Source organism: Ornithorhynchus anatinus, chromosome 1 (genome assembly GCF_004115215.2).
Source record: "Ornithorhynchus anatinus isolate Pmale09 chromosome 1, mOrnAna1.pri.v4, whole genome shotgun sequence".
Taxonomy (NCBI): Eukaryota; Metazoa; Chordata; class Mammalia; order Monotremata; family Ornithorhynchidae; genus Ornithorhynchus; species Ornithorhynchus anatinus.
Window position 1 is genome coordinate 70,218,569 of NC_041728.1, and position 16,096 is coordinate 70,234,664.

General features: G+C 44.7%; 1 protein-coding gene across 9 annotated transcripts in view; it reads left to right on the plus strand.

Annotated features, from left to right (window-relative positions):
- The window catches only part of LTBP1 (latent transforming growth factor beta binding protein 1), a 416,540-nt gene that overhangs the window by 205,499 nt on the left and 194,945 nt on the right, over positions 1-16,096 (plus strand). For all 9 annotated transcript variants that reach the window (XM_029058450.2, XM_029058420.2, XM_029058428.2 and 6 more), the window contains 2 exons: positions 10,010-10,234; positions 13,798-14,075. In XM_029058450.2, the coding sequence (XP_028914283.1) occupies positions 10,010-10,234; positions 13,798-14,075 (503 nt within the window). The remainder of the gene's footprint in view (positions 1-10,009; positions 10,235-13,797; positions 14,076-16,096) is intronic.

Genomic DNA, 16,096 nt, shown 5'->3' on the forward strand with positions numbered 1-16,096 from the left:
AGTGAGGGCATGGATTCTAATTCCGGCTCTGCCACTTATCTGCTGGGTGACTTTGGGCAAGTCAGTTCACTTCTCTCTGCTTCAGTTCCCTCATCTGTAAAATGGGGATTGAGACTATGAGTATCATGTGGGACCGGGACTGTGTCCAACCCAATTTGCTTGGATCCACTCCAGTGCTTAGTATGGTGCCTGGCACATAGTAAGTGCTTAACAAACACCATTATCATTATTATTATTGTTGGGGACAGGAAATCCCTTCTGGAATGACAGCAGTTCACTGCTGAGAGTGTTCCTCAGGGGGAACCTCTCTCCCAGGTGAATCCTGCCCTCGGCAGGAAACTGGACTTGTAGCCCAACTGAGTGCTTTGAGTTGAAACCAAAGGAAAGACAGAGACTCACTGTGGGAACAATAAAAATGTTTGAATTAAGTAATTGTTTCCTCATGAAGGGATGGAAGCTGCAGAATTTGAAGCATTCAAATCCCCAGACTAAGTCACGACAGGGGGTAAGCCAAGAAGCAGTCTTTTACTGGTTCTAGGGACTCACTGGGCTATTTCCACCTCTGATTCTTTGACCATTGGCCTTCTTGGGGGAAAAAGACAGACTGTGCCAACACGATCTGCCATGATTCAAGCCGCCTTCACTCCTTTCAGCACGTTAGTTTGTCATGGCAGCTGTGCATTGGCTTATAGAACAGTACAGCATGTCCTGTTTCAGCTGGATCTGTATATTTTTGAATGACTGGATGTTTGGCCGACCTGACGCTTTTCAAGAATTTGTATTTATCATGTGTTTGGACTTATTAAATAAAGCACCAAGGTAAGGGCAGAGATCCAGCTTTCCAGATTGTTTTGGCATTATGGCTCAGGTAATGCATGGAAAAAGGAAGACAAGACTATGGGTTTTATTCTGGGTCCTTTTGAAGTGCCTACATCTGGAATGTTTGATCAGGCAATCAATCTGCACACTTACTGTGTGCAGAGCACTGTACTGAGCATTTGGGGGAGTACAATACAATAGAATTAGTAGACATGTTCCCTGCCCATAGTGAGCTTACAATCTAGAGGAGATTCCACCTGAGAAATAAAAACTGAATTCCTACCTTAGCTGGGGGAAAGTGGTTTGTTTTTTTTCATTTGAGGCTCTTTACTGCTCATGATATATCCATTGTGATAGGAAAATTCTGCTGGCCCACCATAACATACTGGGGGCCACCGCTATTTGAATGGTGCCCTGGTCCTTGAAGCTTCTCATTCATTTATTCATTCAATTGTATTTATTGAGCATTTACTTTTTGCAGAGCACTGTAGTAAGCATTTCGGAGAGCACAGTATTACAATAAGCGGACATATTTCCTGCCCTCAACGAGTTTACAGTCTAGCTTAAAGCCACTTGTACTCTGTTGCTTTCTCTGTTCACCTGCCCAGTTGCCACTGTCTTTTTTCCTCCAAACTCCCCATCCTGACCCATTGTGCTACTCCAGGATGCTAGCCCAGCCTTGTGCTGACTGGCTTAGAGGCAAGAGAGCCAAAAAGAGGCAAGAAAAAGGGACAAGTATGGGAAACTCACAAGAGGAAGAAGAAGAGACTGGCAGGTTGAGGGAGAAGACAGCAGGAGATATGGAGAGAATGAGAAAAAGAGGGTGAATGAGAATGAGAAAGAGTGAATAAGAAGGTGCCTCCATGTGGGACTGATTGTATTGTAAAGATTACATTGCTCTGATTGTATTGTACTCTAGCACAGTGTTTGGCACAGAGTTTGTGTTTAACACATACCACAGTTATCATTATTATTACTGCAGAAATAAGCTCTCTTTGTGTAGAGCACCTTTTATGACACAGGGACCATTAACCTCATAAAATGCAAACTTGCTTGTCACCAGGGTTGTCACTAGAAGCAGTGTGACCTAGTGGAAACAGCACAGGCCTCAGAGGGCCTGGGTTCTTATCCTATCCCCATCACTTGTCTGCTTTTTAACCTCACACAAGTTACTTAACTTCTCTGAGCCTCAGTGTCTGCAACTGTAAAATGGGGGCAAAATACCTGTTTTCCCTATATTTAGACTTTCTGCCCATGTGGGACAGAGACTGTATCCAACTTGATTAATTTGTGTCTACCTAGCACTTGACCCAGTAGTAGATAACCTAACCCCATTTTACAGCTAAGAAAACTGAGGCTCAGGAAGGTTGACACAGTAATAAGGACTAAACAAATATTATTATGATTATCGCTAATATCATCATCATTATTATTATTACCACCAGCACTGTCTTCATCCTGACCTGGGGATTTTTGAGTCTGGGCAGGGGGCCAGGGAGTAATTTGAGTCCCTTTGCCTCTATCTGCCTGGTGCCCTGAGTAGCTCTCTGCTTCCTCTGAACTCCAGTTGAGTAAAAAGTTTCCCAGAGCAACCATTCCAGCCACTGGCCTATTGATCTTCTATCCATTATCCAAGATAGCAGACTCCCACACGGTTCGCCACCCTGGCAGAATAAACTAAGCTGGGCTCTATGACATTTGACTCAGTGTCTCTGAGTCAGAATGACATTGCTAGCCACTCATTCCATCTCTTAAAAGCTCCAGCGAGTTTTGTTCCATTTCAAAGCTGTCATCCTCGTTGGAGTGAAGGGCCCTGAGTTATCCTTAAAGAAACCACCCCAAGTGTTTGCAGATCTTCTGGGTGAAGACTAAAAAGAGCTATTTTCATGCCTGTGTATGACTTCCTTCTTTGCAATGGATATTCTGAAGGCCTTTGAATGATTTTTTAAAAAAGGTATTTGTTCAGCGCTCACTATGTAACAGGCACTGTACTAAGCACCAGGTAGAGACAAGCTAATTAGGTTGGACACAGTCCCTGTCCCTCATGATGCTCACAGTATTAATCCCCATTTTTACAGATGGGGTAACTGAGGCACAGAGAGTGAAGTGACTTGCCCAGGTTCTTCTGACTCTCAGGCCCGTACTGTATCCACTAGGCCATGCTGCTTCTCTTTGGGTTAGTCTTCTAATTAAAGTTAAAAGTTTAGGTGGTTGCTCAAATCCAAATCATGTGTCACTCCATTCTGGGAAATGAGAGATTGTCAGGGGTGGTTCTTGCAGATAGAGCTGTGGAGATTTTTTTTTTCTCTGATTAGGCCACAACTTGAAAGAGTTCTTGGAAAACTGATGTATCATGTGCAGCAAAAACACGCAGGCACGGGGTGGGAGAGTTACGATGGAGAGGCCAGCAAACTGAATCGCTCACTCTCTAAGAGCTCGTTGCTACCACTCCCCTCGGCAGTGTACAGTAAAACTAGGAGCAACAACAGCTCTTTTCAGTTCAAGCCTCTGCTTGTTATGGGCAAGGAACCTTTCTGCTAATTCTTTTGGATTGTAGTCTCCCAAGTGCTTAGTACAGTGCTCTGCCCATAGTAAGCCCTCAATTAACAAGATGGGTTGATTGATTATTCCTACTCCCTCCCAGGAGGTACTTGGTTTACTGAATAGAGCACGGTCCTGGAAGTCAGTCAGACTCGGGTTCTAATTCTGGCTCTGCCACAAGTCAGCTGTGTGACCTTGGGCAAGTCACTTAACTTCTCTGGTCCTCCATTCCATCATCTGTAAAAAGGAGATTAAGAGTGTGAGCCCCATGTGGGACAGGGACTGTGTCCAACCTGATTAACTTTTATCTACCCTAGTGCTTAGAATAGTGCTTGGCACATAGTAAGCTCTTGACAGGTACCATAATCATTATCATTGCAGGTCAGGACACTGAGCAAGCATTGCCCGACCTCTGTTTTTTTATCTCCTTGCTCGTTTGTGTTCTCTGCCCATGCCCTTCCTCCAGATAACGCCCCCACTATGAATCCTCCATGTCCTGTCATTGGTTGCTGGTTCAGCAGTCCACTACTGAGCCATTCAATGGTCACTGCCATCAGTGCTCCAGCGCTTAGTAGAGTGATTTGCCACAGTAAGCGCTCAATACAATTGAATGAATCTGCTGCTTCTCATGGGGGCACCACTGTGTTGGTTTCACTTTCACCGGGGCTTCAATGCTGGGCAGAAGTGAGGTGTGGGGGTCAGGTCTCTGTTTGATTCTGGTCTACAGGGAATTGGAGCCCAGGACCTGCCTCTGTAGGCCTGGGCTCTGGGAACCAGGAGGGGAAGGAGGTGCCTCGGGAGGGTTGAGTCAAGCTTCACCCACTGCTCGATGCCGAGGGCTGGGAGGGAAGGAGATGAAAGGGAGGTGAAGTCTGATCTCTGAGGACAGTGGAGAGGGAGTGTCAACCTGAGCTTCCCAGAGGACTCCCACCTTCACCTCTATCCCAAACCTGAGGAAGCCAGAACCCCAATCATCTCCATTTCCTACCCCTGTAGAGGTCACCTGCCTGAATCCCAGGGGAACTGGACCTTCCAGTCATTGTAGGAGCCATCTGCTTGCATCCCAGGGAGGCTGGACTTTCCAGCCATGGCAGGGACCACCTGCCTGTATCCAAGGGGATCTGCAACCTCTGGACACCTCAGAGGTTTCCTGCCTGTATCCCATGGGAGCTGGATTCTCCTGCTGCTGCAGCAACCACCCTCCTGTATCCCAAGGGAGCTGGACCTCTGGCCACTGCATTGGTCCCCAGCCCATATCCCAGGGGACCAGGACCCTCTGGACCCTCACCTCCCCCTTACCATTTGGCTTGGACCTTGGGCTTGGTCTGCAGTATGGCCAGCCATGTTAACTGGATGGTCATTCTTGCCCTTAGAATTAGCCCAAAAGAGCAGTTAACTGTCTTTTTTATTATTGATAATAATAATAATAATAATGATGATGGTATTTGTTAAGTGCTTACTATGTGCCAAGCTCTGTTCCAACTGCTGGGATAGGTACAAGGTAATCAGGTTGTCCCACATAGGGCTCATAGCCTTCATCCCCATTTTACAGATGAGATAAATGAGGCACAGAGAAATTAAGTGACTTGCCCAAGGTCACACAGCTGACAAGTGGCGGAGTCGGGATTAGCACCCATAACCTTCTGACTCCCAGGCCCGTGCTCTATCCACTATGCCAGACTGCCTCTCTATGACACTCTTCGCAGTAGACAACACTGCTTCCATTCTATTAGGTTGCTAATTCCTTAAGGGTAGAGACACCCAGTAAGTAGGTCCTCAATAAATTCCATTGGGGATGATGATAGTGACGGCAAAGATGTCATGGTGACTATCTTTTGTGAAGCAGCGTGGCCTAGTGGATAGAGAACAGGCCTAGGAGTCAGAGGACTGGATTCTACTCCTGGCTCTGCCACGTCTTGGACAATGCATTTCACTTCTCTTTGCCTCAGGTACCTCATCTGTAAAATAGGGATTAAGACTGTGAGCCCGATGTGGGGCATGAACTAAGTCCAAATTGATTAACTTGTACCTACCCCCCCTCTTGGACCAGTGCCTGGCACCTAGTAAGCGCTTCACAAATACCATTAAAAATAAAAACCCTGTCTTCTTGGTGCCTGAAATTTGTAATATTTTTATGAATAATCTAGAGAACATGAAAATGAGATAATCCAAGCAAAAACATACCTTGCTTATAGCAGGACAGATTGGAAAATAAAAATCAGATTATACCTAATCGAACAGAGAATTCTAATCCTGCCAAGGAGGGTGGGTGAGAAGTTGACTTGGGGTCCAGTGTGATCTTTGGACTGTGGAAACCTGTCCAATTGCCTGATTTCTATAGCTCATTTTCTAGACTGAAGTGAATTATGGAATTCAGCTGGAACTCATGAGATTTCTAGCCCCCCTCCTGGTTGTGCTTCCAACACCAAAGATACAAATTCTTTTCCTAATTTTGACCTTTTATAGCAGTAATCAGAGCTATTTTCAGTGGTTGTCATGAAATTTTAGGTTTTTTGGCGCATGGCTTACATCATATCTCTTGTCATTGCAGTTGCTCTAGATGATATTATAAGGCCACAGAGTTTGAGAACTCCAGTGAAATGTCCGGGGATCAGAATTATGGCAGAGTCTGCCAGAGTCTTGTTTTACAGCTTCCAGTTAGTCTTATCTTTCCCTGCATACTAAAAGTATGTAGCTATACTTACAATCAGCATACCACAAGTGTCTATAGTCTGCCCTGGAGATCAGCTGTTATTTTTCTGCTTTATTTATGTTCTGAAAAAGTTTTACAATACACTGGTGACATAGAGCGTAAAACACTGTGTGGTTTTTTTTTTAGAATGGCATGCGTCTGAAACTGAAAGGGCCATTCGTGGTCAAATTCACTCACTTCCAGATTGTGTGTTTCTGCTACACATTTTGGACAAAATGTTTAGGTTGGGGAATTACAGAGTGTTCTTCAGGGATTGCACATGGATCTGGGTAGAACGCAATTGTGGGGTCAAAAGAAACAATTAGGGGCATGCTGGCAACATCAGTCAAGACATTTTCAATACTGCCTTATATATATTAACTCTGTGTACTTCAGTGGGTAGCTTCCATCACTTTGTTTGCTATGACTCACCCAAAGCATTTAGTTATAAAAAAGCAGGATCTGCCTCAAAATTAGCAGTCATTCAGCTGAAGATAGAAACTCCTTTAGCTTGAAATTTTCACTTTGAAAAGTGTCGGAACAGGACGGGAGGATTTTTTATTGTATTGGTCATTTGTAAATGGTTAGAAATAGTGACTTTTACACTTCAAACTAATTCAGACTGAAGTGGTTTTCTTCAAGGCAGGAAGGGAAACCTTGATCAATCAGAGTTCTCTTCTGGGGTCATTCAGGTGCAGAAGCACAACGAGCCACTTGAAGCAGCCATGAAGAAAGATACTGTGATTTGATTCTGCCAGCCCATAAAGAGATTGCCCATTGTCTACCCTTTGTAGTTGCATCTGCATCAAATGCAAAGCATTGCGTGAAGGGAAAAATTATTCTCTAATAGGGATACATAGTAGCATCTTAATTGCAATGCACCATGACGAAGAACAAATAAGGAAAGATTTCTTCCTTCTTCTAATTATTATTTATTTAATTATATTTATTTCAATTATTTTTGTCCTTCCCTTTCTACAACCTTCATGTTTAGAGCAATTGACAGACATTTTTTACAAAATGCAAACTTGACCTTGATTCAGGTCCCAAAATAGAAGCTATGGATCCCTTCGCTCCTGAAACAGCTTGTCCCCAAACATAGCTATAGTTCTTTATTTGTTCAGTCGTATTTATTGCGTGCTTTCTGTGCGCAAAATACTGTACTAAGCATTTAGGAGAGTACAATACAACAAATAGACACATTGCCTGCCCACAGTGTGGCAGACAGTAATATAAATAAATAAATAAATAACAGATTTGTACGTATATCCTGTGGGGATGGGAGGGAGGATGAATGAAGGGAGCAACTCAGGGCAATGCAGAAGGGAGTAGGAGAAGAGGAGAGGAGGGTTTAGTTGGGGAAGGCCTCTTGGTGGAGATGTGCTTTCAAAAAGGCTTTGAAATTATGACTGGAGAGGGCTAAAACTTGATGAGAGTCTTAATGACGGAGAAATAGTTGAAGAGATGAGTTCTAATGGTGTCCCTAAAGAAGCAGCGTGGCTTAGTGCGAAGATAACGGGCCTGAGAGTCAGAAGGACTTGGTTTTTAATCCTGGCTCCGCCAAATGTCTGCTGTATGGCTTTGGGCAAGTCACTTAACTTCTCTGGATCTCAGTTACCTCATTTGTAAAATGGGGATTAAGAGTGTGAGCCCCATAGGGCACAGGGACTGTGTCCAATCTGATTAACTAGTATCTACCCCAGTGCTTAGTACAGTGCTTAGCACAGACTAAGTAGTAATTATTATTAATTATTATCAGGATCCAGACCCCTTAAAAGGGGTCTGAGGAAATTAATGATGTAAAAAAGATGCTGTTTTGGAAGATCAGAGAACCCCACTAAGTAAATGAGGAAAAAAGCCTAACTTGAGTGGTAAAAGGTATTCAACAGTAACTTCATTGAGTTTGAAATGAAGCCATGAAGCACTTGAAATTCCAATATCAGCAAAACCTTACTGAAATCGGAAAATCCCACATGTGTTCATGAATTTCCTTTCGTGGCAACTGAGATCCACTCGTAAGGGAGAAGCCAGCACAGTCAAACCCTCCAAGGGATCATTAGGCTCCCTTTGTCTCTCATAGTTACTTTGTTGTTCTGTTTATCAGAACTTCCTGAGTGCCAAGCCCTGTGCTAAGGTCTGGGCTAAATACAAGATAACCAGTTCCCACCTGACTGGGGTTCACTATCTAAGTGTAAGAAGACAGATACCTAGGGCAATAAGAAAGAATTCTGGACAGTGATAAGTTATAAATTCAACATTCTACATTGCCAACTTTAGTAGAAAGGACTGAAACAGGACTAGGAGTTAGGGAGGTGGGGGAGGGCAGTCCTCTGGTTTCTCCCCAATGACGGCCAAAGGCCATCGGATACTACTGGCTGCAACATCTTCAACATCATAAAGGTTGTCGTGGTCTTGGTCCCGGCAATGTCGTGGAGCTGGGCAGGAGCTCTTGGCGGGACCCTGCCGACCTGAGAGTTCCAATGGCGTGGGAATTGCCGGACACATAAATCGCTAGCACTTACTCTGAGCAGAACACAGTGCATAAACTTCCAATGGATTTCATCTTATGGAACCATATCCTTTGGGTCCCCTGAGACATAGAGCCCTCCTACATGTTGTTAAAAAAAAAATCAATTCAGTCATCCACAGTTCTTTTTTAAACATCTTGTCTACTCTTGAGGAGCAGCACGGCCTAATGGAAAGAGCATGGGCCTGGGAGCCTCCTGGTTCTGCTATGTGCCTGCTGTGTGACCCTGGGCTTCTGGGCCTCAGTTACCTCAACTGTAAAGTAGGGGTTCAGTTCCTATTCTCCCTCCAACTTGGACTGTGAGCCCCATGTAGGACAAGGGCAGTGTCTGACCTGATTAACGGGTATCTACCCTAGTGCTTAGAACAGTGCATGACACACAGTAAGCACTTAACGAATACCGAAATTATTTTTATTTCATTTGAATACTTTTTATTGTCCATTATTGCCTTCTTTTTTTATTTGTTGTCTCTCATTGTTTTCTCTCCTCTCTTCCTTTTTCTCTGCTTTCTCGTCAGTTGCCGTTCTTCCTAGGGGAAGTGGAGCAGATTCTAGCACTCTTTCTTCTCTTTAGTTTTGGGTGGGTTTTTTTTGGTTTTTTTTACTTTCTGTTTGAAGGTGTGGTTAAGCTTTTTGGTTTCAAGGAGAGCGGTTTGGGGTTCAGAAGAAAGTTCACTATGGGGTCGGCGAGATATCTGAAACCCGGGAACCTTTTTTAAGCAGGAGCCCCACAGATGAAGACTGCAGAATGCAGCCATTGTTTAAAAATGCCCAATAATTCTCCGTAATGGCTTGAGAGCAGGAAGGGAGAAAGGGGCCAATTTTCAAAAAGAGTTTTGTATATTATAATCTGGCCAGAAAAGGGAAATTGCCTTACAGAAAGCCCAATGATATCCTTTCATGATCTCCACTGGACTGCTTCACTGATACTGCAGCACCCAGCCAGGCCAGAATACAATGTCTTAGTATTGGGTTCGGGCCTTATTGACTCAGCGCTGACCTGAAGAAGAAGTGGTGTTTCTTAATGAAATCAAAAGGCAGAACTGGCAGGGAAGGTCACTTCCAAAAGACACAAATGAATCAAAAAAATTTAATAGATTGGAAACATCAGGAACCCTTTCTTTCAGAGTTCACTTTCTGTTTTTCATACAATTTGCACACACCTGACAAATAGCCTGTACTGCACTTGATTAATAGAGAGAATCATCCACTTTCCCATACTTGTCTCATTAGCCAGAGATTCTCCGTGATTCAACTTTGCCCCTGTTCTTTGGAAAAATAAATTCCCTTGGAAAGACCTTCACCAGGTAAAGTGGTCAGGTGGCTTACTAAATCTGGACAGGGAAAACAGCAGTGGTCACGATAAAAGGAATATGGGTTGGTGAAGGGATGGAGAAATCAATTAACTTTGTTCATTTTCTCCCTTTCAGTTATCTGTCATCTTCCCTGCATGAATGGAGGCCAGTGCAGCTCCAGAGATAAGTGCCAGTGCCCCCCGAACTATACCGGGAAGCTCTGCCAGATTCCGGTCCATGGTGCCAGTGTTCCGAAGCTGTACCAGCAGTCTCAACAGGCTGGCAAGGGCTTGGGGACCCACGTTGTACACTCTACGCATACCTTGCCGTTGACTATGACGGGCCAGCAAGGGGTCAAAGGTAAAAGCTTTCTCCCTCGGTGCTCTTCCTTTTTTATTTAACAGCGCATTTCAGATAGTGACTCTGAAAGTTTCTTCCTCCACCTGCTGGGAGTCGATTCACTGTGCGACCGAAATGTGAAGTTACATAGTGCAGTGGTAAGAGTTTCCCAGCGTTTTTGAGGCATGCTGGTTCACAGGGGTGGCTTGAGAGACCGTGGAGGCTGGAGAAGTGAAGGACACCTCAGGGTGTCTTGAAATATAGACATTGGAAGAGGGTGAGCCTGTTGGTGAGTGAGCTACCATTTTTCCAACCTTTGATTTCCTGTAGTGGAAAGAGCCCAGGCTTGGGAGTCAGAGGTATGGGTTCTAATCCCGGCTCTGCCGCTTGTCAGCTGTGTGGCTTTGGGAAAGTCACTTAACTTCTCTGAGCCTCAGTTACTTCATCTGTAAAATGGGGATGAAGACTGTGAGCCCCACGTAGTTCTTAATATGTATACATGGGTCTAGTAGCCTTGAAGGTGACCAAAGGAAGGAAATTGTAGTGGCCTCTACCTAGGTATAGGGGACATGGAATCTCTTCTTAACTTGTTGCAAGGGCCTGTTGGTCCCTGACAGGACTCCATCTGATCTCACCCCCAGCTTCTTTGGTTTTCCTTTGCACACCCTCCCTCTTGCTCCACCAGGGGCCCCTCACACCCTCCACCCACCCCCCAGAGCAGGAACTTATAATGATGATAATAATGACAAATAATAATGATGAGTGTCATTTTGTTAAGTGTTTACTGTGTGTCAAGCATTAAGTGCTTACTGTGTGTCAAGCACTGCTCTAAGCTCTGGGGTAGGTACAACATATGTCAGGCACAGTCCCTACCCTCACAGGTCTCACAGTCTAAGCCGACAGGAGAAAGAAGTACTGAATCCCCATTTTACAGTAGAGAAAACTGAGGCACAGAGAAATGAAATGACTTGCCCAAGGGCACACAGATGAGTGGCGGAGTCAGGATTAGAACCTAGTTCCTCTGACTCCCAGGCCCATTTTGTGTGGAGGCTGTGACTGTCTTTGGACTCTGCCAGAAGATTCCTTTTCCAGAATTGTAGCCAGATTCCACTCGGAAGAGTAGTTATGATTCACATTGTCCCTTAGGATTTTCCTTGGAAAATATAGGTGAAAAGGTCTAGAAAGTAAAGAATTTGCTAGTGCTAGGAGAGAGAAGGAAGGACTCATAGCATTTTCAGTATGGAAAGGGCAAATTCACTTACTTTCTTCTTGCTGCTGCTTTTTTAGGTCCTAGTACAAGATTGCAAGGATTATTGATGCTTATATTTTTGGGAGATTATGGGAGGCTGTTGGAAGGCAGAAAATCTCTCCATTGAAATAGAAGGAAAGGTGTACTTGCAGCTAGTACAACCTTGAGCAGCAGCTTGGCCTAGTGGGTAGAGCACGGACCTGGGAATGAGAGGATCTGGGTTCTACTCCTGGCTCTGCTACGAGCTTGCTGTGTGACCCAGGGACAAGTCACTTACCTTCTCTGTGCCTCAGATATCTTATTTGTAAAATGGAGATTCAATTCCTCTTCTTCCTACATAGATTATGAGCGCTATGTGGAACAGGGACTGTATATGACCTGATTATCTTGTCTTCCCCAGTCCTTAGAACAGTGTTTGACAGATAATAGTTGTGGTACTTGTTAAGAGCTTGCTATTAATGCTATTTACATAGAATACAAACAAATGAGTAAACAAAGAAGACTCTGCTTTAGTCTAATACTACTACTAATAATAGTATTTGTCAAGTGCCTACCATGTGCCAGATACTGTACTAAGCACTAGCGTAGCTACAAACTAATCAGGTTGGACAGATTCTATGTTCCACATGGGGCTCACAGTCTTAACTCCCATTTTACATATGAGTTAAGTGAGACAGAGAGAAGTTAAATGACTTGCCCAGGATCACACAACAACTCATGGCAGGGCTGGGATTAGAACCTAGGTCCTCTGACTCCCAAATCCATGTTCTAGTCTGGTGGTGGAATCACCAGCTTCCCCTTTTGGGAAATAAATGAGCTGGATTATTTGGGGGTTTTAGGCCAAGTTTACTCATATTCGTGGAGTAGGCATGTTTGTGCTTTGTGTATAGGCTCATTTCTTAACAGATGAGCAAGACAGAGAAAGAGAGAGGGAGAGAGAGCACTTAATCCCACCCTTTCAGTATAGGGTTAATGTCTTTTGTTTAATAATTCCCTTTCTGGTTGCCAATCGCATAGGTACTGGAAAGCACTTTAGCTTGACTGATGAGTGGCTGTTCTGGGAGTATTCAGTCAAGCAAAGACTGAGACCATAAGAATATTTAACAAGGGGAAATCGTAAACATCAGTAAGAAAACAAGGCAAATTAAGAGTTCCCCACATCAAGCTCAGGGGTGAGTCTCTCCGCGTGGAAGGAGAGGAGGAAAAGGGTGTGGGTTCTTTTCTGCCCTGTGGTGACCTAGAAGGGCGTATGACCATCTCGCCCCCTCCAGTCCTGGACCCTTAGGGAGGAGAACTTTGTTCAGGAAACAGGAAGAGGGGTTAATAGGAAGGTTGGGTCTTACTGTTTCCAAGTCATTCATTTTGCACTGCAACCGCAATGGGTCTGTTAGTCATGCTTCTGTTTATTACTGGTAGTTAATGCTCTCTTCAAAAAGGAGGGAAAAAAATGCTCTCTCCTGCCTGCGGTTAGAAGCAGAGGGTGAGAAATGGAAGTAGAGAGTCAGGGGACTGGGGTGAGGGTGGGTGGTCCCATATCTTTCCAAGCTGATGAAAAATGGCCGCCAGAACAGAGGTTAGCAAAATGGAAGATTCCTTACCCCTCCGAAGTCCCTGCCGCCAGGAGCCACCGGTTTTGCCCTTAGGAGACCAACTTTTCCCTCTCCACTCCAGTCACATTTAAGCACCCAGCATCGTCTTACGGCACTAATTCCTGAGGGTGTCTCATCCCCAGAGAGCTGGGGTGAGCTTTGATGAATTTGTGTTTGAAAGGTGCCGAGTGCAGGGTATGGCTAGGGGTATAAAGTAACACAATTTAATAGCTCCTTGGACTAGATTAATGCTCCTCTGTGTCATGGAAAGTGCAGAAGCAAATGCACTTGATACTCTGCTGCTTATGTCTAAGAGAACTCACACCACAGGAATTTGGAGCGCTTTCCCCAAAAGATGAAAGACATACCCCAGACCGCTCCAGCATTTGAAACCTCACTTTTGCCTACCCATAAAGAGCGACCGAGTCAGCCCATGCCGTCTGTGGCTTTATGCGGCACTGTGGGTAAAACTGTGGTCTGCCATTCCCCCTTTGTTTTTAAAGCATGGCTGTGGCCACCTGTATTTTATTCCTCTGTTACTCTTTTTTTATTCCAGAGGACAAAACGATGGGTGTTCAGGTTCGATTTCAAATCTGAAGTAAACGTCTGGTATCTCCAGGCGCCTTGCCATGGTCTGGAATGTAATCCCGTAACGTAGATAAATGCTTCCCATTCATTGCAATACACTGTCCAGTACTGGTTTCGAAGGCTAACTATTCCCCGTCTCTTTTTCCCAACCATTTCAGTGAAGTTCCCTCCAAACATAGTGAATATCCACGTGAAGCATCCTCCAGAGGCCTCGGTGCAGATCCATCAGGTGTCAAGGGTCGATAGTTCTTCATCAGGCCACAAGGTGAAAGAATCACTCCCTAACCCAGCCCAGGGCTCCTACCAGGGAGTTCCCGTTCAGAAGACGCAGACAGTTCACTCTACCTACTCTCACCAGCAAGTGGTTCCTCGTGTATATCCCGTGGCAGCTAAGACTCAGCTGGGACGGTGCTTCCAGGAAACTACCGGCTCGCAGGTAAGGAATACTGGCTCATTTTCCCCCTCCCGTGAGCTCTGAAGAAGGGCAGGTCAAGTCTACTCCATCAAGGCCCCTGAAAACTTCCGGAGTTCATTCATTTATTCAATCAGTTGTATTTATTGAGCACTTACTATGTGCAGAGCACTGTACCAGGCCCTTGGGAGAATACAATACAACAATAAACAGACACATTCCCGGCCCACAGTGAGCTTCAGTCTAGAGCCAGGGAGACAGACATCAGTACATATAAATAAATTACAGATAGGTACATAAGTGCTATGGGGCTGGGAGGGGGCAAGAGTCAAGAGAGCAAGTCAGGATGATGCAAAAGGGAGTGGGAGAAGAGGGAAGTTGAATCCAGAGAATTGTGGTTGGGTCTCATGAAATTTACCATGGCACTGGGCGTAGCACAAGCCCTGAGAAAACCTCAGCACAGAACGGTCAGAAACTTGGGATTTAATTGCCGTGTCTCGGATAATCGGTCTCCTCATCTGCTGCCTACAGTTCTCTCCCCACCCAGGATTCTTTTTCTGGGAGTATGATGGTCATTCCCACGCTTACCCTTTGAGAATATTATGGATGTCAGGTTGGGGGGGGGGGTGAAATCTGTGGGAGGTTCAAATGCCTATTGTTTCCACCTGTCTGGTGGACTCAAGATAGATGGTTCATTTTTTAAAAAATCTTCAGCCCAAACTTCCTCTGCAGGGAGAAAGAGGGATGGGCACTGTAGGAAGGTTCAGAGTTGAGAAGGGGATGGATTGATGGCAAAGCACTGATAACTAGGAGGGAGAGATTCAAGTTTGTTACTTCATCTGATCGGCAGCTTTTCTGTCTTGCTTCCCAAAGTGGAGTATAATTCAAGGAGTTGGAATATAAATCTAAAAGATATGTGTCCTGATTGGAAATATAGGCCGCAAAGACAAACCCATGTATCTTTTTGCCCCTAGGGGCAAGGGCAACCAGTGTACATTTAAAAAATCCAACACATGCCATTGTAAGCAGGAAACCTGTCTGTGAAATCTGTTATACTGTACTCTCCTACTTGTTTGGTACAGTGCTCTGTACATACTAAGTGCTCAGTTTGAAACAGCATGACGTAGTGGATAGAGCATAGGCCTAGGAGTCAAACGGTCATGGGTTCTAATCCTGGATCCGCCATTTGTCTGCTGTGTGTCGTTGAGCAAGTCACTTCACTTCTCTGAGCCCCAATTACCTCATCTGTAAAATGGAGATTGAGACTGTGAGCCGCACATGGGACAGGGACCGTATCCAGTCTGATTTTCTTGTATCCACTACAGCACTTAGTAGGGTACCTGGCACGTTGTAAGCACTTAAATACTTGGATGATGATTATTATTATTATTATTGATTGCTTGATTGTTTTATTTCCTTTAGGCGAAACCCTTCTATACTGAGATTATTTGCTCTTAGTTCAGAAGGAGACCGCTAGCTAAAACTAAAGTTCCTGCTTGTGTCATTTCCTTTGCCTTCCCAGGAGGCAGAAGTGTCACAAACTCCTTGGTGGCAACATCAAAAAGAGAATATTTGTATGTTAGGACAACCCAGGCATTTCCCCAGAATGCTTGTTGGGCATGCCTGCACTATGAAAGAAGGACATAGTACAGAGAGTTTTCACAAAAACTGTTCTGGCCAGCCACGCTGGAGCCTGATGGATTTTTTTGATAAAGGACAAAAATCACCATGCAAGCAACGACTTCTCCTTTGCAAGGGCATCTTCTTTAAGGGAAGGTTCAGATAGACATCAGGCTTAGCAATGGGAATTTCTCTTTCTATCTTTGCCGGGTCACACTTTCCTAGCTCCTTACTTTGCAGGTGGCTTTTTGACTCAAAATCCATTTGAAAAGTTTTCAGGTTCCTTAAGGTTTGAGGTTCGGCAAAGTGAGTAAACAAGGTGGCCAGAGGGGATGGACTTCTTTCGTGCTTAAAGCAGGGTGTAAGTATCCACTCCAAAATGTCTGGCCGGTTCCAACAGAGTGAGCTTGATTGAGCTGGTTTTC